Source organism: Bufo gargarizans, unplaced genomic scaffold (genome assembly GCF_014858855.1).
Source record: "Bufo gargarizans isolate SCDJY-AF-19 unplaced genomic scaffold, ASM1485885v1 original_scaffold_1966_pilon, whole genome shotgun sequence".
NCBI classification, from domain to species: domain Eukaryota; kingdom Metazoa; phylum Chordata; class Amphibia; order Anura; family Bufonidae; genus Bufo; species Bufo gargarizans.
The window spans coordinates 122,647-148,989 of NW_025334588.1; the positions used below are offsets into that span (position 1 = coordinate 122,647).

The 26,343-nt window shown below is 46.5% G+C and overlaps 1 protein-coding gene across 1 annotated transcript in view; it reads left to right on the forward strand.

The window, feature by feature from the left end:
• Positions 1-26,343, forward strand: part of SLC5A2 (solute carrier family 5 member 2) — a 95,566-nt gene that overhangs the window by 57,989 nt on the left and 11,234 nt on the right. The window contains exons 10-12 of the mRNA XM_044274674.1: positions 2,372-2,479; positions 3,230-3,380; positions 3,454-3,622. Coding sequence (XP_044130609.1) covers positions 2,372-2,479; positions 3,230-3,380; positions 3,454-3,622 — 428 coding nt within the window. The remainder of the gene's footprint in view (positions 1-2,371; positions 2,480-3,229; positions 3,381-3,453; positions 3,623-26,343) is intronic.

Genomic DNA, 26,343 nt, shown 5'->3' on the forward strand with positions numbered 1-26,343 from the left:
GAGGAACACGTCCAGAAATCACTGTGCGGGCTGAGGAACACGTCCAGAAATCACTGTGCGGGCTGAGGAACACGTCCAGAAATCACTGTGCGGGCTGAGGAACACGTCCAGAAATCACTGTGCGGGCTGAGGAACACGTCCAGAAATCACTGTGCGGGCTGAGGAACACGTCCAGAAATCACTGTGCGGGCTGAGGAACACGTCCAGAAATCACTGTGCGGGCTGAGGAACACGTCCAGAAATCACTGTGCGGGCTGAGGAACACGTCCAGAAATCACTGTGCGGGCTGAGGAACACGTCCAGAAATCACTGTGCGGGCTGAGGAACACGTCCAGAAATCACTGTGCGGGCTGAGGAACACGTCCAGAAATCACTGTGCGGGCTGAGGAACACGTCCAGAAATCACTGTGCGGGCTGAGGAACACGTCCAGAAATCACTGTGCGGGCTGAGGAACACGTCCAGAAATCACTGTGCGGGCTGAGGAACACGTCCAGAAATCACTGTGCGGGCTGAGGAACACGTCCAGAAATCACTGTGCGGGCTGAGGAACACGTCCAGAAATCACTGTGCGGGCTGAGGAACACGTCCAGAAATCACTGTGCGGGCTGAGGAACACGTCCAGAAATCACTGTGCGGGCTGAGGAACACGTCCAGAAATCACTGTGCGGGCTGAGGAACACGTCCAGAAATCACTGTGCGGGCTGAGGAACACGTCCAGAAATCACTGTGCGGGCTGAGGAACACGTCCAGAAATCACTGTGCGGGCTGAGGAACACGTCCAGAAATCACTGTGCGGGCTGAGGAACACGTCCAGAAATCACTGTGCGGGCTGAGGAACACGTCCAGAAATAAAGAGAACCCATCACCATGTAGTCTGCAGGCAACGTGTTATAGAGCTGGAGGAGCTGAGCAGATTATATATACAGAGAACCTGTCACCGTGTAATCTGCAGGCAGCGTGTTATAGAGCAGGAGGAGCTGAGCAGATTATATATACAGAGAACCTGTCACCATGTAATCTGCAGGCAGCGTGTTATAGAGCAGGAGGAGCTGAGCAGATTATATATACAGAGAACCTGTCACCGTGTAATCTGCAGGCAGCGTGTTATAGAGCAGGAGGAGATGAGCAGATTATATATAAAGAGAACCTGTTACCGTGTAATCTGCAGGCAGCGTGTTATAGAGCAGGAGGAGCTGAGCAGATTATATATACAGAGAACCTGTCACCATGTAATCTGCAGGCAGCGTGTTATAGAGCAGGAGGAGCTGAGCAGATTATATATACAGAGAACCTGTCACCGTGTAATCTGCAGGCAGCGTGTTATAGAGCAGGAGGAGATGAGCAGATTATATATAAAGAGAACCTGTTACCGTGTAATCTGCAGGCAGCGTGTTATAGAGCAGGAGGAGCTGAGCAGATTATATATACAGAGAACCTGTCACCATGTAATTTGCAGGCAGCGTGTTATAGAGCAGGAGGAGCTGAGCAGATTATATATACAGAGAACCTGTCACCATGTAATCTGCAGGCAGCGTGTTATAGAGCAGGAGGAGCTGAGCAGATTATATATACAGAGAACCTGTCACCATGTAATCTGCAGGCAGTGTGTTATAGAGCAGGAGGAGCTGAGCAGATTATATATACAGAGACCCTGTCACCGTGTAATCTGCAGGCAGCGTGTTATAGAGCAGGAGGAGCTGAGCAGATTATATATACAGAGAACCTGTCACCGTGTAATCTGCAGGCAACGTGTTATAGAGCTGGAGGAGCTGAGCAGATTATATATACAGAGAACCTGTCACCATGTAATCTGCAGGCAGCGTGTTATAGAGCAGGAGGAGCTGAGCAGATTATATATACAGAGAACCTGTCACCATGTAATCTGCAGGCAGCGTGTTATAGAGCAGGAGGAGCTGAGCAGATTATATATACAGAGAACCTGTCACCGTGTAATCTGCAGGCAGCGTGTTATAGAGCAGGAGGAGCTGAGCAGATTATATATACAGAGAACCTGTCACCATGTAATCTGCAGGCAGCGTGTTATAGAGCAGGAGGAGCTGAGCAGATTATATATACAGAGAACCTGTCACCGTGTAATCTGCAGGCAGCGTGTTATAGAGCAGGAGGAGCTGAGCAGATTATATATACAGAGAACCTGTCACCGTGTAATCTACACAGCACACGGACCACATCCGTATTTTGTGGATTCGCGGTTTGTGGACTGCAAAATGGCTATAGTCGTGTACATTAGAACTTATTTACATTTCACACAGCGCCCCAACGTTTTTGGAATTGGGTTGAAATATGCGATCTAAGCATGTCCATGCAGCCTGTGTCCGTATTTGCCACTACATCACGTCTTTGTTACAGATGAAGTTGCATGTGTTGTGCCGTCCGAGTGCCTGAAGATCTGCGGTGCGGAGTCCGGCTGTTCAAACATTGCTTATCCCAAGCTGGTTGTAGAGCTGATGCCAAGAGGTTTGTGAATGGCAGAGCGCCATCCCATGACAGCTTGTAGCCACAGGGCTCCAGGTGTTGTCCCCAGCATGGGTCCCATATACAAGATGAGGTTCACTTCATACAGAAGAAAAACCAATGAGGCCAAATTCAATAAAAGTGATGTTAAATTGTGGCCTAATCTAGACTTGACCATCAAGGTCCTCCAGTCTGTGTAATTTTATCCAGAAGACACAAAGCCAGCATCACTCCCTGTAGAGGCGCCATACACATTCAGTAGCTGTCAGCTGAACATTCGGAACCCTGTCTCTCCTGGTTCCTCATACACATAACTCTTTTGTTTCCGCTAAACATGTATGTCTATTCAGTGCAGAGAGGGGAGAAAGTCATTGCCAGACTTCTCTTGTGGCGGCTTATTTGCCGGGAGCACAAAAGGATTGGGCAAAATTCTTCTTTCCCCAGACATCATCCAACTGGAAAGAGTTGGGGGCGCCTCACTACAATAGACAATACGCTAATGTGTGTTAGGGTCGTAGATTCCTTGTAATAAACTCCCAACCAGGAAAATCTTTCCCACCAACAATCCACAGTCAGATCCTCAATGGTCATGAGATGCTATCAGCCAGGAAGACGCATGGTCAATAAATGGGAGAAAATCCAAAATACTAGAATATTAGTTGTATGTCCTCCCAATTACATAGGGAATGGTAACCAACAAAGAGCACTAAATACACTACACCTGCGCTGATGACCCTCCATTCTGCCCCTCAGGTCTCCGAGGTCTTATGCTGGCGGTGATGCTGGCCGCTCTCATGAGCAGTCTTGCCTCCATCTTTAACAGCAGTAGTACTCTGTTTACAATGGACGTCTGGAGGAAGATGAGGCCTCAGGCTGCGGAAAAGGAGCTTCTTCTGGTGGGAAGGTACGCGAGAGATCGTCATGATTAGTGATGAGTGAAACCTCTGCCTTATCTGCTGCATCTGCTCCTCTCTCAGGGTGTGGACCGTTTGTCTTGTGGCCTTCAGCATTGCATGGATTCCCGTTGTCCAAGCTGCACAAGGAGGACAGTTGTTTGATTACATCCAGTCTGTAGCAAGTTTCTTGGCACCACCAATTGCGGCTGTCTTCTTCCTGGCGCTCTTTGTGAAAAGAGTCAATGAACCGGTAAGATTTATTCTATATACAGATGAGCAGGACAACCCTTTATATCACCCATCAACTCTACATCACCCTGACCCTATACATGACCCGTCAACTCTACATCACCCTGACCCTATACATCACTCATCAACTCTACATCACTCTAGCCCTATACATGACTCGTCAACTCTACATCACCCTGGCCCTATACATGACTCGTCAACTCTTCATCACCCTGGCCCTATACATGACTCGTCAACTCTACATCACCCCTACCCTTTACAACGCCTGTCAAATCCACATCACCCCGACCCTATACATGTCACCGCCACTTCTGTGAGAAGGTCTGACAGACGTCCTTTTATACCTCTTGCATGATGTTCTTTGTTTTGGTTTCACTTTGTCATCTCATTTCCTTCTCCCAGATGTCACCTATTTAGACTAATCCTCTTTCATTTATATTCTCTCCCATACTGCCTCACTTTGTCATCTCCTTTACTTCTTCCAGCTGTCACCTATTCACACTAATTGACTCTCTTTATATTCCCTCCCATACTGCCTCACTTTGCGGCTTATACTACTTCCTGGATTGAAGTGTTCACTGCTGGAGATTTCTGTTACTGCTTGTTCAGATAAGTCCTTTCATGTATTGTTTACTTGCTGGCTTGATTCTAGGTGACCCTGACTCCCTCTGTATTAAGTGCAGGGAGCCGGTGGTTGTGTCCCCTCACTATTATAGGGTTTTCAGGTGTCACTTAGTCTAGGTACGGGGGCATGCAATCGTCTACCTCTGAGACCCTTGTATGTGCTTAGCAGTCAGGGTGAGCTCTTAGGGTTTTATAGGGGTCACCTTTATGCTCCTTAGTTTGGGATCAAGCCAGTCGGATGTTTATCCATAACTTCCAGCTATCTGCAACATCATCCGTGACATTATAAACCGCCATTACCGTCTTAAGCATGGATCCGGTTTCAGCCTTGATTGACCGCATGCAAGGTCTTTCACTGGAGGTAGCAGATCTCCGTAAAACTGTGTCTCAGTTTCAGGTGACCGGTTCAGCTTGCGTTCATGGAGTTTGTTCTGAGCCTAAGATCTCTCGTTCTCCGGGGGTAGTGAGAATTTTGTTCGCTTTGGAGAGGCTTGCGAACTCTATTTTCGCCTACTTCGCCATTCCACTGGTGATGAGGAGCAGAGGGTGGGGATTATCATCTCGCTGCTCATGGATAACGCTCAGTCTTGGGCCTTTTCACTGCCGGTGGGGGCACGGCCCCTCCAATCAGTGGATGAATTTTTTGTAGCCCTGGGGAAGATATATGATGACCCGGACCTGCTGCACTCCGAAGTCAATTTTGCCATGGTCTTTTGGAGGGATTGAAAAATGCATTTGCCTTTCATGAGAGACCTACCTCCTTGGAGTCTGCCATGTCTCTAGCTGTTCGTATTGACAGGCGTCTTAGAGAGAGAGGAGAGATCACTCCTTCCTGTCATACTCAGTCCCAGGACAGTGCGGCGGTCTCATTCAGTGTGCAGGGGTCTCAGTCTCTCTCAATCCCTTCTGAGCAGGAGCCCATGCAGCTGGGTTTGATTGCCTCTGACAATAGAAGATTCAGCTCTGAGAAAGGTTTGTTTCTGTTGTGGAGGTATAAATCATTTGGCAAATGTTTGTCCCTCTAGAAGATTCAGAGAGTTTTCTGAGGGTAATAAAGAAACTAAAAGAAAAAAACCCTCTAAAAACTTTTCATTTGCTACTATTGGCAAGGTTGATGCGGAAATTGAAGGTTTTCCGTTTGCTTGTAGTTCCCGTTTTGTCCTACCTGCCAGGGTGGCGCTAGAGAGCAAGAACATTTTTTGTGAGATTTTTGTGGATAGTGGAGCAGCTGTCAATCTCATTGATAATCACTTTGCGATAACTCATGGTTTCCAGGTGTGCACTTTGGGAAAGGATATTCCTGTTTTTGCTATGGATTCCGCTCCACTTTCCCAGAAATCATTAAAAGGCATAGTTCACAATATCCGTTTTGATTGTGAGTGATACTCATGTTGAGGATGTGTCATGTTTCGTCCTAAGCGGATTGCCTACTCCTCTAGTGTTGGGGCTACCCTGGCTCACTAAACATAACCCCACCATTGATTGGCAAGCGAGGCAAAAAAAGGTTGGAGTGACTTTTGCAGAGAGAATTCCTGTTTCTGGTCATATTTTAAAATATAACTTTTATTTTTACTTTATGTTTTTGTGGCAATGTCTGTTTAATAAAGTGAAGTTTCAAAATACATATGGCGGGCAACAAGGTATTTGGGGCTGAGGGTATAGTATCTCTACTTATCAGTAGGTCAGATGATATTGCTGCATATCTCTCTGACAATGGGGTGCAGGTAGTGTAGATTATCTTGTGTCGGTAGTGTCAGCCGACACCAGACACTCTGTAAGTTATACTGCACCCTATTAGCTTATTACCCTGCCTAAAGTGCTATTAGTATAGTATCCAGCCTCTGCTAAGATACTATTAGTGGCTACCGCCACCCGCACTTCAATTTGTCGGCACTGCCCCTATGGTGTAGTTGTGTACGCGGCGTCTGCAGTTCGCCGTGCATCTATTAATGACTTTGCACTACCATCATTTTTAAAAGACTAAAGAATGCAGCTCCCCCGACATGTTTCACCACGAGATGCGGCGTCTTCAGGGGAAAAGGAGCTACTATCAACCAGCTATGCGTACCTATATCTCTGAGAGCCTGAGAAAGGGACACATCCGACCCTCGAAGTCACCTGTTGCCGCAGTTTTTTTGGGGGGTTAAGAAAAAAGATGGTTCTTTAAGACCATGTCTGGATTTCAGGGAGCTGAACAGTATCACTATTCGTGACCCTTATCCGCTTCCTCTGATCCCGGACCTGTTTAACCAGATTGTTGGGGCTAAAGTCTTTTCCAAGTTGGATTTAAGAGGGGCATACAACCTGGTCAGGGTCAGAGAAGGAGACGAATGGAAGACGGTCTTCAATACCCCTGAGGGCCATTTTGAGAATTTGGTTATGCCTTTTGGTTTGATGAATGCCCCAGCTGTCTTTCAGCATTTTGTGATAGATGACATTTAGATTTTTTTTCTCCTGATTTTCAAAACTCATAAGGAACATTTACGTCAGGTCTTGCTCATCCTGCGGGAGAATAAATTGTACACTAAACTGGAAAAATGTGTGTTTGCGGTTCCAGAAATTCAATTTCTGGGGTTTCTTCTCTCCGCTTCTGGTTTTCGCATGGACCCAGAGAAGGTCCGCGCTGTGCTTGAGTGGGAGCTTCCTGAGAATCAGAAGGCGCTGATGCGTTTTTTGGGTTTTGACAATTATTACAGGAAGTTTATTTTGAATTATTCCTCTATTGTTAAACCACTCACTGATATGACTAGAAAGGGGGTAGATTTTCTTCCTGGTCGGTAGAGGCGCGTAAGGCCTTTTCTAATATCAAGGAGAGTTTTGCTTCCGCTCCCATCTTGGTACAACCTGATATTTCTCTACCCTTCATAGTTGAGGTGGACGCTTCTGAGGTGGGTGTGGGTGCGGTCTTGTCTCAGGGTTCCTCTCCTGCCAAATGGCGACCGTGTGCCTTTTTCTCAAGGAAACTCTCCTCCGCAAAAAGAAATTACGATGTGGGAGATAGGGAGTTGTTGGCCATCAAGTTTGCTTTTGAGGAATGGCGCCATTGGCTAGAGGGAGCCAGACACCCTATTACAGTGTTTACTGACCATAAGAATCTGGCCTACTTGGAGTCAGCCAAGCGTCTGAACCCGAGACAGGCCTGATGGTCTTTGTTCTTTTCAAGATTTAATTTTGTTGTCACGTTCCGCCCTGGGGTTAAGAATGTGAAGGCAGATGCCCTGTCGCGTTGTTTTCCGAGAGGGGGGAACTTTGAAGACCCGGGTCCCATTTTGGCTGAAGGTGGGGTGGTCTCTGCTCTGTATCCTGAATTGGAGGCAGAGGTTCAAGCAGCCCAGGCAGAGGCTCCTGATCTTTGTCCTCCTGGGAGGTTGTTTGTGCCTCTCGCTTTACGACACAAGGTTTTTAAGGAGCACCACGATACTGTCCTTGTTGGGCACCCGGGGAGTAGAGCCACAGTGGATCTCATTGCTCGGAGATTCTAGTGGCCGGCTCTTCGTAAGACTGTTGAGGGTTTTGTGGCAGCCTGCGAGACCTGCACTCGTGCCAAAGTCCCTCATTCACGGCCATCAGGTCCTCTCCTTCCCTTACCCATTCCTTCCCGTCCTTGGACACATCTGTCCATGGACTTCATTACGGACCTACCTCGTTCCTCGGGGAAGACTGTGATTCTGGTAGTAGTGGACCGTTTTAGCAAAATGGCGCATTTCATTCCCTTTCCTGGGTTACCCAATGCTAAGACATTGGCGAGTGTGTTTGTTGATCACATTGTTAAATTGCACGGTATTCCTTCAGACATAGTCTCTGATAGGGGCACGCAGTTTGTTTCCAGATTCTGGAAGACTTTCTGTTCTCGCTTGGGGGTTCATTCTCTTCTGCTTTCCACCCGCAGTCGAATGGCCAGACAGAGCGCGTCAATCAGAATCTGGAGACAGATCTGCGCTGTTTTGTGGCGGAGAATCAGGAGGATTGGTGTTTTTTTGTCCCTTGCTGAGTGTAAAGGGGGAATATTAGTCACCAATATTTATGCAAATAGCAATAATAAATATTCATAAATAGGAAGAACCGTCTATTGATGACTCCGCCTATTTATACCTTTATAATAATAACAACACAATACTTTCACTATACTTTACACTAATCATATTATTACCTAGTACACTACCCATGCAAAGCACTAAATATACAGCACTAACAATACAGCACTAACAATACAGCACTAACAATACAGCACTAACAATACAGTACTAACAATACAGCACTAACAATACAGCACTAACAATACAGCACTAACAATACAGTACTAACAATACAGCACTAACAATACAGCACTAACAATACAGCACTAACAATACAGCACTAACAATACAGCACTAACAATACAGCACTAACAATACAGCACTAACAATACAGCACTAACAATACAGCACTAACAATACAGCACTACATATACAGCACTAACAATACAGCACTAACAATACAGCACTACATATACAGCACTAACAATACAGCACTAACAATACAGCACTAACAATACAGCACTAACAATACAGCACTAACAATACAGCACTAACAATACAGCACTAACAATACAGCACTAACAATACAGCACTAACAATACAGCACTAACAATACAGCACTAACAATACAGCACTACAATACAGCACTAACAATACAGCACTACAATACAGCACTAACAATACAGCACTACATACAGCACTAACAATACAGCACTAACAATACAGCACTAACATACAGCACTAACAATACAGCACTAACAATACAGCACTAACAATACAGCACTAACAATACAGCACTAACAATACAGCACTAACAATACAGCACTAACAATACAGCACTAACAATACAGCACTAACAATACAGCACTAACAATACAGCACTAACAATACAGCACTAACAATACAGCACTAACAATACAGCACTAACAATACAGCACTAACAATACAGCACTAACAATACAGCACTAACATACAGCACTAACAATACAGCACTAACAATACAGCACTAACAATACAGCACTAACAATACAGCACTAACAATACAGCACTAACAATACAGCACTAACAATACAGCACTAACAATACAGCACTAACAATACAGCACTAACAATACAGCACTAACAATACAGCACTAACAATACAGCACTAACAATACAGCACTAACAATACAGCACTAACAATACAGCACTAACAATACAGCACTAACAATACAGCACTAACAATACAGCACTAACAATACAGCACTAACAATACAGCACTAACATACAGCACTAACAATACAGCACTAACAATACAGCACTAACAATACAGCACTAACAATACAGCACTAACAATACAGCACTAACATATACAGCACTAACAATACAGCACTAACAATACAGCACTAACAATACAGCACTACATATACAGCACTAACAATACAGCACTAACATATACAGCACTAACAATACAGCACTAACAATACAGCACTAACAATACAGCACTAACAATACAGCACTAACATATACAGTACTACATATACAGCACTAACAATACAGCACTAACAATACAAGCACTAACAATACAGCACTAACAATACAGCACTAACAATACAGCACTAACAATACAGCACTAACAATACAGCACTAACAATACAGCACTAACAATACAGCACTAACAATACAGCACTAACAATACAGCACTAACAATACAGCACTAACAATACAGCACTAACAATACAGCACTAACAATACAGCACTAACAATACAGCACTAACAATACAGCACTAACAATACAGCACTAACAATACAGCACTACATATACAGCACTAACAATACAGCACTACATATACAGTACTAACAATACAGCACTACATATACAGCACTACATATACAGCACTACAATACAGCACTAACAATACAGCACTAACAATACAGCACTAACAATACAGCACTAACAATACAGCACTAACAATACAGCACTAACAATACAGCACTAACAATACAGCACTAACAATACAGCACTAACAATACAGCACTAACAATACAGCACTAACAATACAGCACTAACAATACAGCACTAACAATACAGCACTAACAATACAGCACTAACAATACAGCACTAACAATACAGCACTAACAATACAGCACTAACAATACAGCACTAACAATACAGCACTAACAATACAGCACTAACAATACAGCACTACATATACAGTACTAACAATACAGCACTACATATACAGTACTAACAATACAGCACTACATATACAGCACTACATATACAGCACTACATATACAGCACTAACAATACAGCACTAACAATACAGCACTAACAATACAGCACTAACAATACAGCACTAACAATACAGCACTAACAATACAGCACTAACAATACAGCACTAACAATACAGCACTAACAATACAGCACTAACAATACAGCACTAACAATACAGCACTACATATACAGCACTAACAATACAGCACTACATATACAGCACTAACAATACAGCACTACATATACAGCACTAACAATACAGCACTAACAATACAGCACTAACAATACAGCACTAACAATACAGCACTAACAATACAGCACTACATATACAGTACTAACAATACAGCACTAATACAGCACTAAATACAGCACTAACATATACAGCACTACAATACAGCAACTAACAATACAGACTAACAATACAGCACTAACAATACAGCACTAACAATACAGCACTAACAATACAGCACTAACAATACAGGACTAAGCAATACAGCACTAACATACAGCACTAACAATACAGCACTAACAATACAGCACTAACAATACAGCACTAACAATACAGCACTACATACAGCACTACAATACACACTAACATACAGCACTAACAATACAGCACTACAATACACACTAACATACAGCACTAACAATACAGCACTAACAATACAGTCACTAACATACAGCACTAACAATACAGCACTACATACAGCACTAAAATACAGCACTAACATATACAGCACTAACAATACAGCACTACATATACAGCACTAACAATACAGCACTACATATACAGCACTACAATACAGCACTAACAATACAGCACTACATATACAGTACTAACAATACAGCACTACATATACAGTACTAACAATACAGCACTACATATACAGTACTAACAATACAGCACTAACAATACAGCACTAACAATACAGCACTACATATACAGTACTAACAATACAGCACTAACAATACAGCACTAACAATACAGCACTACATATACAGCACTAACAATACAGCACTACATATACAGCACTAACAATACAGCACTAACAATACAGCACTACATATACAGCACTACATATACAGCACTACATATACAGCACTACATATACAGCACTACATATACAGCACTAACAATACAGCACTAACAATACAGCACTAACAATACAGCACTAACAATACAGCACTAACAATACAGCACTAACAATACAGCACTAACAATACAGCACTAACAATACAGCACTAACAATACAGCACTAACAATACAGCACTACATATACAGTACTAACAATACAGCACTACATATACAGTACTAACAATACAGCACTACATATACAGCACTAACAATACAGCACTACATATACAGCACTAACAATACAGCACTACATATACAGCACTAACAATACAGCACTAACAATACAGTACTAACAATACAGTACTAACAATACAGCACTAACAATACAGCACTACATATACAGTACTAACAATACAGCACTAACAATACAGCACTACATATACAGTACTAACAATACAGCACTACATATACAGCACTAACAATACAGCACTACATATACAGCACTAACAATACAGCACTACATATACAGTACTAACAATACAGCACTACATATACAGCACTAACAATACAGCACTACATATACAGTACTAACAATACAGCACTAACAATACAGCACTAACAATACAGCACTACATATACAGCACTAACAATACAGCACTACATATACAGCACTAACAATACAGCACTAACAATACAGCACTAACAATACAGCACTAACAATACAGCACTACATATACAGTACTAACAATACAGCACTAACAATACAGCACTACATATACAGTACTAACAATACAGCACTACATATACAGCACTAACAATACAGCACTACATATACAGCACTAACAATACAGCACTACATATACAGTACTAACAATACAGCACTACATATACAGCACTAACAATACAGCACTACATATACAGTACTAACAATACAGCACTACATATACAGCACTAACAATACAGCACTACATATACAGCACTAACAATACAGCACTAACAATACAGCACTAACAATACAGCACTAACAATACAGCACTAACAATACAGCACTAACAATACAGCACTAACAATACAGTACTAGACTACACTACACAATCCCAAGTTCCACCCACAAGCTAACGATACAATACACTTACACACACACACACTTACACACACACACACACACTTACACACACACACTTACACACACACACTTACACACACACACTTACACACACACTTACACACACACTTACACACACTTACACACACTTACACACACACACACACACTTACACACACACACTTACACACACACTTACACACACTTACACACACTTACACACACTTACACACACTTACACACACTTACACACACACACACATTAGCAGCCCACCCAAACTGGACTAAAAACTATCCCTAAGAACAAAGGGTTTACAGTGGCTCTGCAAGGGTAAATGCAGGCCACAGACACAGGGTTGCAGGGATTAACCCAGAATCGGGAGCGGAGATGCTCCTATAGGGTTAGGGTGGGGGATTGGTGGTCCAGGGGTTATGGGTAGGGGTGCAAGTCACAGGGATAAGGGTATAACAGGGTTAATAGGGGTAGGTAGGGGCCACAGGTATAGGGTAGGTATTCGTTGGTGGGATAGGGTAGTTAGGGGTTAATGATACTTATGCTCGTTTTCAGGGGGTGTTGCTCGTCTCTAGGGGGGTCCTTCTGGTCCGGGCTACAGGCTCCTTCTCCAGGGGAACGTCATGGAGCTGCTTTCTCCCATGTGTCTCTCCTTGTAGTCCAGTCCCAACCGCCCCTCTTCCTAGCTTGGGGCTCCTATATCAGCCTCAGAAACAGCCCACCTCCCCCCTCCTCAGGGGTGTGACATCATAGAGTGACTGTGATATATGCCTGCCAATTGGCCCCCTGAGGCTAGCAGCACCACACGCCCAGCCATGTCACAAACACAAGGTGGGGCAGAGCATAGTAACTAGGCTGATAAACTCAACAAAAGGCCTCAGATCTATTGATCCCTTAGCCTTTGAAGTCACCAGCCACCTGGAGACACATCCACCCCCTGCAGGAACTGGCATTTAGGAGGGGGTTGGTTAGGAAACAAAAACTGCCCCACCTCCTAAACGCTGTCCCTATGGGGGGCATTTAAGTATATATATGTATATAGATACTTGGGGCGCATCTATATGCACTGTAGGAGAGTACCTGGGGTGGTAATAGACGGCAGGTACGTGCCACCGGGGGTCCTGGCACCGGTGGAGTAAGAGCCAGAAAAGTGCATATTGCAGCGGTTATGCTGTTAACACAGCGGATCCGGGCCGGCTCTTATTGGGAGCAGGCAGATATGCGGGCGGGTGCCTGTCTCCCCACGGTCCAGGCCAGGTTTTGCAGGGAAGGGTTAAAAACCTGACCAGCAACAAGGGTGTGGTGTGCAATGTGAAGCTTCTGTGTTCTCTGGCTGTGAGAGTGAGAAGTGGAGGTGAGCTGGGCTGTGTGCTGAGGCCTGTGGAGGTGAGCTGGGCTGTGTGCTGAGGCCTGTGGAGGTGAGCTGGGCTGTGTGCTGAGGCCTGTGGAGGTGAGCTGGGCTGTGTGCTGAGGCCTGTGGAGGTGAGCTGGGCTGTGTGCTGAGGCCTGTGGAGGTGAGCTGGGCTGTGTGCTGAGGCCTGTGGAGGTGGGCTGGGCTGTGTGGTGAGGCCTGTGGAGGACTGTGCAGGATCCTGAAGCTGAAACCAGGAGGGATCCATGTCCTGTGGCTAGAAGCAAGACCCATGGACTTACTTCACCAAGGAGAAAAAGGTGACATTACTCCTGGCTTTAAATAGACTTTGCTTTATGTGACTGAAACAGGCCTCAAGTAGCCTGCAGCAGGGACTTGCTGTGTTTGAACTATTATTTTGCTGTTGTGTGTGACCACCCTCCCTATGAGCTGCACCGTCTTTCACTTGTATGCACCGTGTGAATAAACAAAGCATCGTGTTTTACACCAAGACCGGTCTGTGTTGCCTCTATACTGCACTCGCTACCACTGCCTACCAGAGCGGATCCCCACAATTGGTGGCTTCAGCGGGCAAACGGCAGTGAGGCTGAAAATTGTGCTGTTTGGACTGTATGTCACATATTAAGCCAGCAAGTTTTGTGGCTCCAGACAAGACAGAGGAGGCTATTAGACACTTGGTGCAAAGTAATGAGGAGGCTACTCGGAGACATGAGGAAGCCCTGAGAGACCAGCGGCAGTTGAATAGTCTACTGGCCCAGCAACTGGCGACTATGCAGGAGTCCATGCGGGTGTTACAACAACAAGCCGTCCCGGGGGGGACCGCAATCCTACCTGCTGCCCGGGATAAGGTGCGCTCAGCGTTAAGAAAGATGGGCCCCGAAGAGGATATCGAGGCGTTCCTGATGGTCTTCGAACGCACTGCGGAACAGGAAAGGTTACCGGCAGAACAGTGGGCCGAAGTAGTGGCGCCATTTTTAGTGGGAGACGCACAAAAGGCCTACTTCGACCTCAGTCAGGAGGAAGCCAAAAGCTATAAGAGGCTGAAGGGGGAGGTGTTGGCTCGTCTTGGGGTTAATACCTATGTGCGTGCACATCGAGTGTACCGGTGGGCCTTCTCCGAGTCCCGGCCTGCTCGGTCCCAGGCCTATGACCTGTTACACCTGGTAAGAAAATGGCTGCAGCCTGAGACATTGAGCCCCTCGCAGATGGTGGAACGGGTGGTGGTTGATCGTTTGGTGCGCACACTGCCAAGGGCCATACAGCGCTGGGTTGGTCAGGGAGACCCCGGCAACCTGGATCAGTTAGTAAGCCTTGTCGAGAGGTATGTGGCAACCCAGGACTTGGTGCGGGACTCAACGCAGGCGCAGGAATCCCGTCGGGCTCCCTCTCAGGCTAGGGATCCGGAAAAAGGGACCCAACCACAAAGGGGGGGGAGGCTAGTCCTACTCCAGGGAAAAGAGACCGGGGAGGGACCACGGGGATTAAATGTTGGCACTGCCACGGCCTGGGACATAGGGCAGCGAACTGTCCTCAAATACCTGAACCCATGGATTGCGGGTTCGCTCGCCGGTCCTCTTTCTTTGCCCGGCCTGTATGTACCGCGGATGCCAGGCCGACCACCGATATGCCACCTCTGTGCCAAGTCTTGGTCGATGGGCATCTGATTAATGCTTTGCTGGACTCTGGGAGCCTGGTGACCCTAGTGCATGAGTCCTTAGTGTCTGAGACACTCCCAGAGAAGCAAACCCTGTCCATTGTCTGTATCCATGGGGACCGCCGGGAGTACCCCACTGCCAGGGTTACCATGTCCGTGTTGGGCAAAGAGGTGCAGCATGTCGTCGGAGTGGGACGCCAAATCCCTTATGCCGCCATACTGGGAAGGGATTTTTCTTTGTTCTGGACTCTGTGGAAGAGCAATATGCCTTCCCTTAGGGACAGACGACAATCAGGCCCAGTGCCCGAGGATCCCGATGCAGGGATACCAGCTGTAGGGGTCACCACATCACCCGTAGAGTGTCATCCCGATAGGTTTCCCCTAGAGGTGTTGGCAGGCGAATCCGTGGAAACCCCGTCCATCCCGGACCTGGAGGTATCCCGTGACACGTTCGGGACCGCCCAGCTCCAGGATCCGACATTATTACGGGCGAGGGAAGGGGTGACAGTGGTAAATGGGGTGGCTCAGCACCCAGGGGCCGACTCTGTGTTTCCCCATCTGGCTTTTAACCAGGACCTGCTGTATAGGGTGGACAAAGTGCAGCACGAGGTAGTGGAGCAGCTGGTGGTACCCCAGCCATACCGCCGTGTGGTACTGGACTTGGCCCACTCCCACGTGCTGGGAGGACATTTGGGCGTAAAAAAAACCCAAGAGCGGATTCTGCAAAGGTTCTATTGGCCCGGGGTTTATGAGGAGGTCAAAAGGTTTTGCCAATCCTGTCCAGTGTGTCAGATGACGAGCCCCCAGCCCCACTATCGCAGTCCCCTAGTACCCATGCCCATCATCGAGGTCCCCTTCGAAAGAATAGGGATGGATCTGGTAGGCCCCATAAACAAGTCGGCCAGAGGGCACCAGCATATCTTGGTGGTCTTAGACTATGCCACCAGATATCCTGAAGCGATCCCACTACGTCATACTTCTGCTAAGCTCATAGCTAAAGAACTCATGGGTATGTTCGCAAGGGTGGGGATTCCAAAAGAGATCCTGACCGACCAGGGGACGCCCTTCATGTCTAAGTTGACGAGGGAGCTCTGCAAGCTTTTAGGGGTTAAACGGTTGCACACGTCCGTATACCATCCTCAGACCGACGGACTAGTGGAACGCTTTAACAAAACCCTAAAAACTATGCTTAAAAGAACCGTAGCCAAAGACGGAAAGGATTGGGACCTGTTGCTGCCGTACGTATTGTTCGCAGTGCGAGAAGTGCCCCAGGCATCTACGGGATTCTCGCCCTTCGAGCTATTATACGGTCGACGGCCAAGAGGGTTGCTGGACATCGCAAAAGAGGCGTGGGAGCAACAGCCCACCCCCCACATGAGTATTATAGAGCATATAGAAAAGATGCAGGACCGTATAGAGACAGTCCTACCAATCGTCCGGGAACACATGGAAGCCGCCCAACTGGCACAGAGCCGGGTATACAACCGGAGTGCCCAGGTCCGGACATTTAACCCGGGTGACCGGGTACTGGTGCTAGTCCCCACCATTGACAGTAAGTTTTTGGCACGGTGGCAAGGTCCCTACGAGGTGAAAGAGAAGGTAGGGCCAGTGAATTACAAGATATCCCAGCCAGGCCGGCGGAAGCCAGAACAAGTATATCATGTAAATTTACTGAAATCGTGGAGAGATAGGGAGTGTCTCATTGGGGACAGCCCAAGCACTGTCTTGTCTGCGGGGAAGATCCCAGCTCCACCCGAGGTCCGGGAGGGCACCTCCGCAGTAAAGATAGCGGGTGGTCTGTCGACTAAACAAGCTCAGGAAGCCAAAGAGTCGAAATAGGGACGTATTCTCTGAGCTTCCTGGTCGAACTTCGGTAGTCCGACATGACATCGTCACCGAGCCCCACGTCAGGGTACGGTTAAAGCCGTATCGTGTACCGGAGGCCCGGCGACAGGCCATTTCAGAAGAAGTAAGGTCCATGTTGAGGTTAGGGGTGATTGAGGAGTCAAGGAGCGAGTGGGCCAGCCCCATAGTCCTCATCCCAAAACCTGACGGTACTCTGCGCTTCTGCAATGACTTTAGAAAGCTCAACGAAGTGTCGAAATTCGATGCCTACCCCATGCCCCGGGTAGACGAGCTCATAGAACGGCTAGGGAAAGCTCGCTATTTCTCGGTCCTCGACCTCACAAAAGGATATTGGCAGGTGCCTCTCACGGAGGCGGCAAAGGAGAAGACTGCCTTTGTCACCCCCGAGGGGTTATTTCAGTACCAAGTTTTGCCCTTTGGCCTACATGGTGCTCCAGCCACCTTCCAGCGATTGATGGACGTCATCCTACGGCCCCATCGTCCATATGCTTCGGCATATCTGGACGACATCATCGTGTTTAGCCAGGACTGGGAGAGTCACCTGCCCAAGGTACAGGCCGTAGTCGATTCACTTAGAAAAGCTGGACTGACGGCCAACCCAAAAAAGTGTTCGCTCGGGTTCGAGGAGGTCCGGTACCTGGGATACGTGATTGGGCGGGGAGTTGTCAAACCCCAGGTAGACAAGGTTGAGGCGATCAAGAGCTGGCCCAGACCTCTTACCACCAAGCAAGTACGTTCGTTCCTAGGGATGATAGGATATTACATGCGCTTTATCCCCAACTTTGCCACAATAGCGGCCCCATTAACAAGACTTTTAAAGGGGAGGAAGACGGTGATGGTCCGCTGGGATGAGCAGGCGGAAGAGGCATTCTCCCGTTTGAAGTCGGCTCTGTGTGGGTCCCCGGTTTTGGTGACACCCGACTTCACACGGGAATTTGTCGTTCAGACGGACGCCTCTGGAGTGGGCCTAGGGGCAGTACTCTCTCAGGAAATCAGTGGGGAGGAACACCCTGTTGTCTTCCTGAGTCGCAAACTCACCCCAGCGGAAACCAGGTACAGTGTGGTAGAGAGAGAATGCCTGGCCATTAAGTGGGCCCTCGAGTCCCTTAGGTACTATCTGTTAGGGAGAAGGTTCCGTCTGGTGACCGACCATTCCCCTCTCCAGTGGATGAGCCGGGCCAAGGAGGGGAGTGCCCGGGTCACCAGATGGTTCTTGTCCCTCCAGAATTTTAAGTTCAGTGTCGAACACAGGGCAGGCCGCTTACAGGGGAATTCCGATGCCCTTTCCCGGGTACACTGTTGTACATGTGTCCAACCCCTCAGGATTGAACAGGGTGTGCAACCCTTCAGGGTTGAACAAAGGGGGGGGATATGTAGGAGAGTACCTGGGGTGGTAATAGACGGCAGGTACGTGCCACCGGGGGTCCTGGCACCGGTGGAGTAAGAGCCAGAAAAGTGCATATTGCAGCGGTTATGCTGTTAACACAGCGGATCCGGGCCGGCTCTTATTGGGAGCAGGCAGATATGCGGGCGGGTGCCTGTCTCCCCACGGTCCAGGCCAGGTTTTGCAGGGAAGGGTTAAAAACCTGACCAGCAACAAGGGTGTGGTGTGCAATGTGAAGCTTCTGTGTTCTCTGGCTGTGAGAGTGAGAAGTGGAGGTGAGCTGGGCTGTGTGCTGAGGCCTGTGGAGGTGAGCTGGGCTGTGTGCTGAGGCCTGTGGAGGTGAGCTGGGCTGTGTGCTGAGGCCTGTGGAGGACTGTGCAGGATCCTGCAGCTGAACCCAGGAGGGATCCATTTCCTGTGGCTAGAAGCAAGACCCATGGACTTACTTCACCAAGGAGAAAAAGGTGACATTACTCCTGGCTTTAAATAGACTTTGCTTTATGTGACTGAAACAGGCCTCAAGTAGCCGGCAGCAGGGACTTGCTGTGTTTGAACTATTATTTCGCTGTTGTGTGTGACCACCCTCCCTATGAACTGCACCGTCTTTCACTTGTATGCACCGTGTGAATAAACAAAGCATCGGGTTTTACACCAAGACCGGTCTGTGTTGCCTCTATACTGCACTCGCTACCACTGCCTACCAGAGCGGATCCCCACAGCACATATATGCTCATTATAAACCTGGGGCATACATGGGCAGTTATAGGCCCATATATATATATACATATATATACCTGGGGGAGAGCCATGGCAGATACACTTATACAGATGTATGCACTGCATACACACATCCTCATATATATATCTACATGAGAGGGAATATATACACGGCCATACCGGAAATATATACTAACTATAAGGGGGCACAGATATACATAAGGGAGCATAGATACATAAAAGGGGGCACAGATGTATACACAAGGGACCTATAAGGGGGCACATATTTCCCACAGGGGCCACATGAGTCCCTGTGGGCCACCAAGGGCAGACATGCACAGATGCTGGGCACATCTGCGCGCACCATCCCATGATATGGTAGTCAATGTATGCATATATACCATACATGTATGCACGTGTTTGCATGCGTGCATGGATATATATGCATACGTCTCAACCCTTCCTCAACACTGAGTTTGCTTTAAATAACCGTCGTCAGGAGTCCTCTGATAAGTCACCATTTTTTGGTGCATATGGGTTTCATCCGCAGTTTGGGACATTCTCTGGCGAGGGGTCTTCTGGTTTACCTGATGAGGACAGATTTTTCTCGTCTTTGTCATCTATTTGGCAAAAGATTCAGGGTAATCTGAAGAGGATGAGTGAGAGATATAAGCGTGTGGCGGATAAGAGATGTGTCCCTGGTCCAGACCTGAATGTTGGTGATCTGGTGTGGGTGTCTACAAAGAATATCAAACTGAAGGTTCCCTCCTGGAAGTTGGGTCCTAAGTTTATTGGGCCTTACAAGATCTTGTCCGTCATCAATCCCGTTGCCTTCCGTCTTGATCTTCCTCAGACTTGGAAGATCCATAATGTTTTTCATAGGTCCCTATTAAAACGTTATGTCCGGAGTCCACCCGTAGAGGGAGGGGTACTGTCACCATCACTTCTGTGAGAAGGTCTGAAAGATGTCCTTTTATACCTCTTGCATGATATATCTGTAAAGAATAAATCAAGGCAACTGGACTTACTGTAGATTTCTTAAAACCGTTTCACTCGTTCTTCCAATGAGATTTCTCAATTCTGAGTGACTGTACAAAAATTCTGTGAATAAAGAATTTTTGTACAGTCACTCAGAATTGAGAAAGCTCGTTGGAAGAACGAGTGAAACGTTTTCAAGAAATCTACAGTACGTCCAGTTGCCTTGATTTATTCTTTACAGATATACCATGACCTGGATAAATGAGAACCTTCACAGACTCTTGTATGACGTTCTTTGTTTTGGTTTCACTTTGTCATCTCATTTCCTTCTCCCAGGTGTCACCTATTTAGACTAATCCTCTTTATATTCCCTCCCATACTGCCTCACTTTGCGGCTTATACTACTTCCTGGATTGAAGTGTTCACTGCTGGAGATTTCTGTTACTGCTTGTTCAGATAAGTCCTTTCATGTATTGTGTTTTCTTGTTGGCTTGATTCTAGGTGACCCTGACTCCCTCCGTGTTAAGTGCAGGGAGCCGGTGGTCGTGTCCCCTCACTATTATAGGGTTTTCAGGTGTCACTCAATCTAGGTACGGGGGCATGCAGTAGTCTACCTCTGAGACCCTTGTATGTGCTTAGCAGTCAGGGTGAGCTCTTAGGCCCCTTTCACATGGGTGAGTTTTCCGTGCGGGTGCGATGCGTGCGGTGAACGTATTGCACCCGCACTGAATCCTGACCCATTCATTTCTATGGGGCTGTGCACATGAGCGTTGATTTTCACGCATCACTTGTGCGTTGAGTGAAAATCGCAGCATGCTCTATATTGTGCAATTTTCACGCGACGCAGGCCCCATAGAAGTGAATGGGGTGCATGAAAATCGCAAGCATCCGCAAGCAAGTGCGAATGCGGTGCGATTTTCACGCATGGTTGCTAGGTGACAGTCTATTCACTGTATTATTTTCCCTTATAACATGTTTATAAGGGAAAATAATGGCACTCTGAATACAGACTGCAGAGTATAATAGCGCTGGAGGGGTTAAAAAAAATAAAAAAGTTAACTCACCTTCTCCTCTTGATCGCGTAGTTCCCGGTCTCTTTACTTCTTGAATGATGAGCTGTGGGCTAAAGGACCTGTGGTGACGTCAGATCACATGCTCCATCACCACGGTGATGGACCATGTGATTGGAGCATGTGATCTGACATCACCACAGGTCATTTAGCCCACAGCTAGTAAAGAAGAGACCGGGAACTACGCGATCAAGAGGAGAAGGGGAGTTAACTTTTTTTTTTTTTTTTTTAACCCTTCCAGCGCTATTGTACTCTGCAGTCTGTATTCAGAACGCTATTATTTTCCCTTATAACCATGTTATAAGGGAAAATAATACAATCTTCAGAACATCAATCCCAAGCCCGAACTTCTGTGAAGAAGTTCAGGTTTGGGTACCAAACATGCACGATTTTTCTCACGCAAGTGCAAAACGCATTACAATGTTTTGCACTCGCACGGAAAAATTGCGCATTTTCCCGCAACGCACCCGCCTCTTAAGCGGGCCAAAAATAAGACGCCCGTGAGAAAGAGGCCTTAGGGTTTTATAGGGGTCACCTTTATGCTCCTTAGTTTGGGATCAAGCCAGTCGGATGTTTATCCATAACAGCTATCTGCAACATCATCCGTGACAATACATCACCCATCAAATCCACATCACCCCTCAACTCTACATCACCCCGACCCTATACATCACTAGTCAACTCTACATCACTAGTCAACTCAACATCACCCCTCAACTCAACATCACCCCTCAACTCTACATCACCCCGACCCTATACATCACTAGTCAACTCTACATCACCCCTCAACTCTACATCACCCCTCAACTCTACATCACCCCGACCCTATACATCACTAGTCAACTCAACATCACCCCTCAACTCTACATCACCCCTCAACTCTACATCACCCCGACCCTATACATCACTAGTCAACTCAACATCACCCCGACCCTATACATCACCCTGACCCTATACATCACCCCTCAACTCTTCATCACCTGTTAAATTGACATCACTGCGACTTTATACATCGCCCCTCAACTCTACATCGCCCCTCAACTCTACATCGCCCCTCAACTCTACATCGCCCCTCAACTCTACATCGCCCCTCAACTCTACATCGCCCCTCAACTCTACATCGCCCCGACCCTATACATCGCCTGTCAACTCTGCATCCCCCCGACCCTATACATCACCCATCAAATTGACATCAGCGAGACCCTATACATTGCCTGTCAACTCTAGATCACCCTGACCCTATACATCACCCCTCAACTCTACATCACCCCAAACCCATCTCACCCCCTATTAATCAGTGTTCCTCGCCTCCAGTCTTCACAACCCTCCAGCATGTCCTGTTTTCGGGATTTCCCCAGTATCGACCAGGTGATATCGCGTTGTCAGTTCATCAGTTATTCATTCTGTGGGATATTCTGAAATCCTGACCAGCAGGAAGTTGATGAACACTACATAACCTGTCACCTTTATAAAACCTGACCCATCACCCGCCGCTGCCATGTCACTGCAAATTATACACACCACAAACATTCTGAACAGCAGCTAAACTCCAGAGTATCCGCGGTGTGCAGCACGGTCAGCAGCTAGACTGGCTGATGGGGACGCAATAAGGTCCTGCTAGGAGGTGGTCACAGGCACCTAAAGCCATGCTGACTGCAATGCACCCCACAGCAGCTGGAGGGGGAATGGGGGGAATCCATAGAGCAAACTCGACCTTTTGAGGTGGTCCCACAGCTCCTAGAGAAGGTGTGGAGCCATAGAGCAAACATGACCATTGAGGTGGTCCCACAAATGCTGGAGGAGCAGGCGTGGGGAGACACCCTATCACACACACCTTATGTACCTACGAGGGATATGTGTGCAGACAGCCTATGACACCTTATATACCCACCGAGGGATATGTGTGCAGACAGCCTATCACACCTTATATACCCACCAAGGGATATGTGTGCAGACAGCCTATCACACCTTATATACCCACGAGGGATATGTGTGCAGACAACCTATCACACCTTATATACCCACCGAGGGACATGTGTACAGACAGCCTATCACACCTTATATACCCACTGAGGGATATGTGTGCAGACAGCCTATCACACCTTATATACCCACCGAGGGACATGTGTGCAGACAGCCTATCACACCTTATATACCCACCGAGGGACATGTGTGCAGACAGCCTATCACATCTTATATACCCACCGAGGGACATGTGTACAGACAGCCTATCACACCTTATATACCCACCGAGGGACATGTGTACAGACAGCCTATCACACCTTATATACCCACTGAGGGATATGTGTGCAGACAGCCTATCACACCTTATATACCCACCGAGGGACATGTGTACAGACAGCCTATCACACCTTATATACCCACTGAGGGATATGTGTGCAGACAGCCTATCACACCTTATATACCCACCGAGGGATATGTGTGCAGACAGCCTATCACACCCCTTATATACCCACCGAGGGATATGTGTGCAGACAGCCTATCACACCTTATATACCCACCGAGGGATATGTGTGCAGACAGCCTATCACACCTTATATACCCACTGAGGGATATGTGTGCAGACAGCCTATCACACCTTATATACCCACTGAGGGACATGTGTGCAGACAGCCTATCACACCTTATATACCCACTGAGGGACATGTGTGCAGACAGCCTATCACACCTTATATACCCACGAGGGACATGTGTGCAGACAGCCTATCACACCTTATATACCCACCGAGGGACATGTGTACAGACAGCCTATCACATCTTATATACCCACCGAGGGACATGTGTACAGACAGCCTATCACACCTTATATACCCACTGAGGGACATGTGTGCAGACAGCCTATCACACCTTATATACCCACTGAGGGACATGTGTGCAGACAGCCTATCACACCTTATATACCCACGAGGGACATGTGTGCAGACAGCCTATCACACCTTATATACCCACCGAGGGACATGTGTACAGACAGCCTATCACATCTTATATACCCACCGAGGGACATGTGTACAGACAGCCTATCACACCTTATATACCCACCGAGGGATATGTGTGCAGACAGCCTATCACACCTTATATACCCACCAAGGGATATGTGTGCAGACAGCCTATCACACCTTACAGGGAGTGCAGAATTATTAGGCAAGTTGTATTTTTGAGGATTAATTTTATTATTGAACAACAACCATGTTCTCAATGAACCCAAAAAACTCATTAATATCAAAGCTGAATATTTTTGGAAGTAGTTTTTAGTTTGTTTTTAGTTTTAGCTATTTTAGGGGGATATCTGTGTGTGCAGGTGACTATTACTGTGCATAATTATTAGTCAACTTAACAAAAAACAAATATATACCCATTTCAATTATTTATTTTTACCAGTGAAACCAATATAACATCTCAACATTCACAAATATACATTTCTGACATTCAAAAACAAAAACAAATCAGTGACAATATAGCCACCTTTCTTTGCAAGGACACTCAAAAGCCGCCATCCATGGATTCTGTCAGTGTTTTGATCTGTTCACCATCCACATTGCGTGCAGCAGCAACCACAGCCTCCCAGACACTGTTCAGAGAGGTGTACTGTTTTCCCTCCTTGTAAATCTCACATTTGATGATGGACCACAGGTTCTCAATGGGGTTCAGATCAGGTGAACAAGGAGGCCATGTCATTAGATTTTCTTCTTTTATACCCTTTCTTGCCAGCCACGTTGTGGAGTACTTGGACGCGTGTGATGGAGCATTGTCCTGCATGAAAATCATGTTTTTTCTTGAAGGGTGCAGACTTCTTCCTGTACCACTGCTTGAAGAAGGTGTCTTCCAGAAACTGGCAGTAGGACTGGGAGTTGAGCTTGACTCCATCCTCAACCCGAAAAGGCCCCACAAGCTCATCTTTGATGATACCAGCCCAAACCAGTACTCCACCTCCACCTTGCTGGCGTCTGAGTCGGACTGGAGCTCTCTGCCCTTTACCAATCTGTTTAGAAAGATTGATATTTCTATATATAAAAAGCCATTGTGTGGTTTGGATTCTTAGAAGAGAAGCGCTTCCCCAGTGTTGCTCCCCTCCTTTCCTGGTTCAGAAGTTAATTTTTATAGCAAGTGAGCACTTTCAAGGATTTGTTAGGTAAGCATGGCACAGGAAACAATTCTAAGAGGCAGAACGTTTTTTTATTTTATATTGTTTTTTTCTAGTTGCAGATGTATATTTGAAATTCGTGCAGATCATCTCCATCAGCAATGCAATTTTTTATTTTATTTTTTGTTTCCCAGGATTTTATTAGAATAAAAAAAAAAGAATCTCTTGATCCAGTTATTTAACTTGGTGGTTAATGTCTGGTTTGCATGCAGTGATCCTGCCAAATGGTATTTAAGGTTCAGTGTCTTGCTGTTGTTCCCTTTTATTATGATCTATGGCAGTCTTACTGTGTATACTGTAGGTTAGTGGGAAATATAAATATATATATCTCCTGTAAATGCGGGAATTTTTTTTTATCGCAGTTAAAGTTGGTATGTATAACTTTTCAGATTTCTCTATAAAAAGTAAAATTGATGTCCTCTTCCATGGT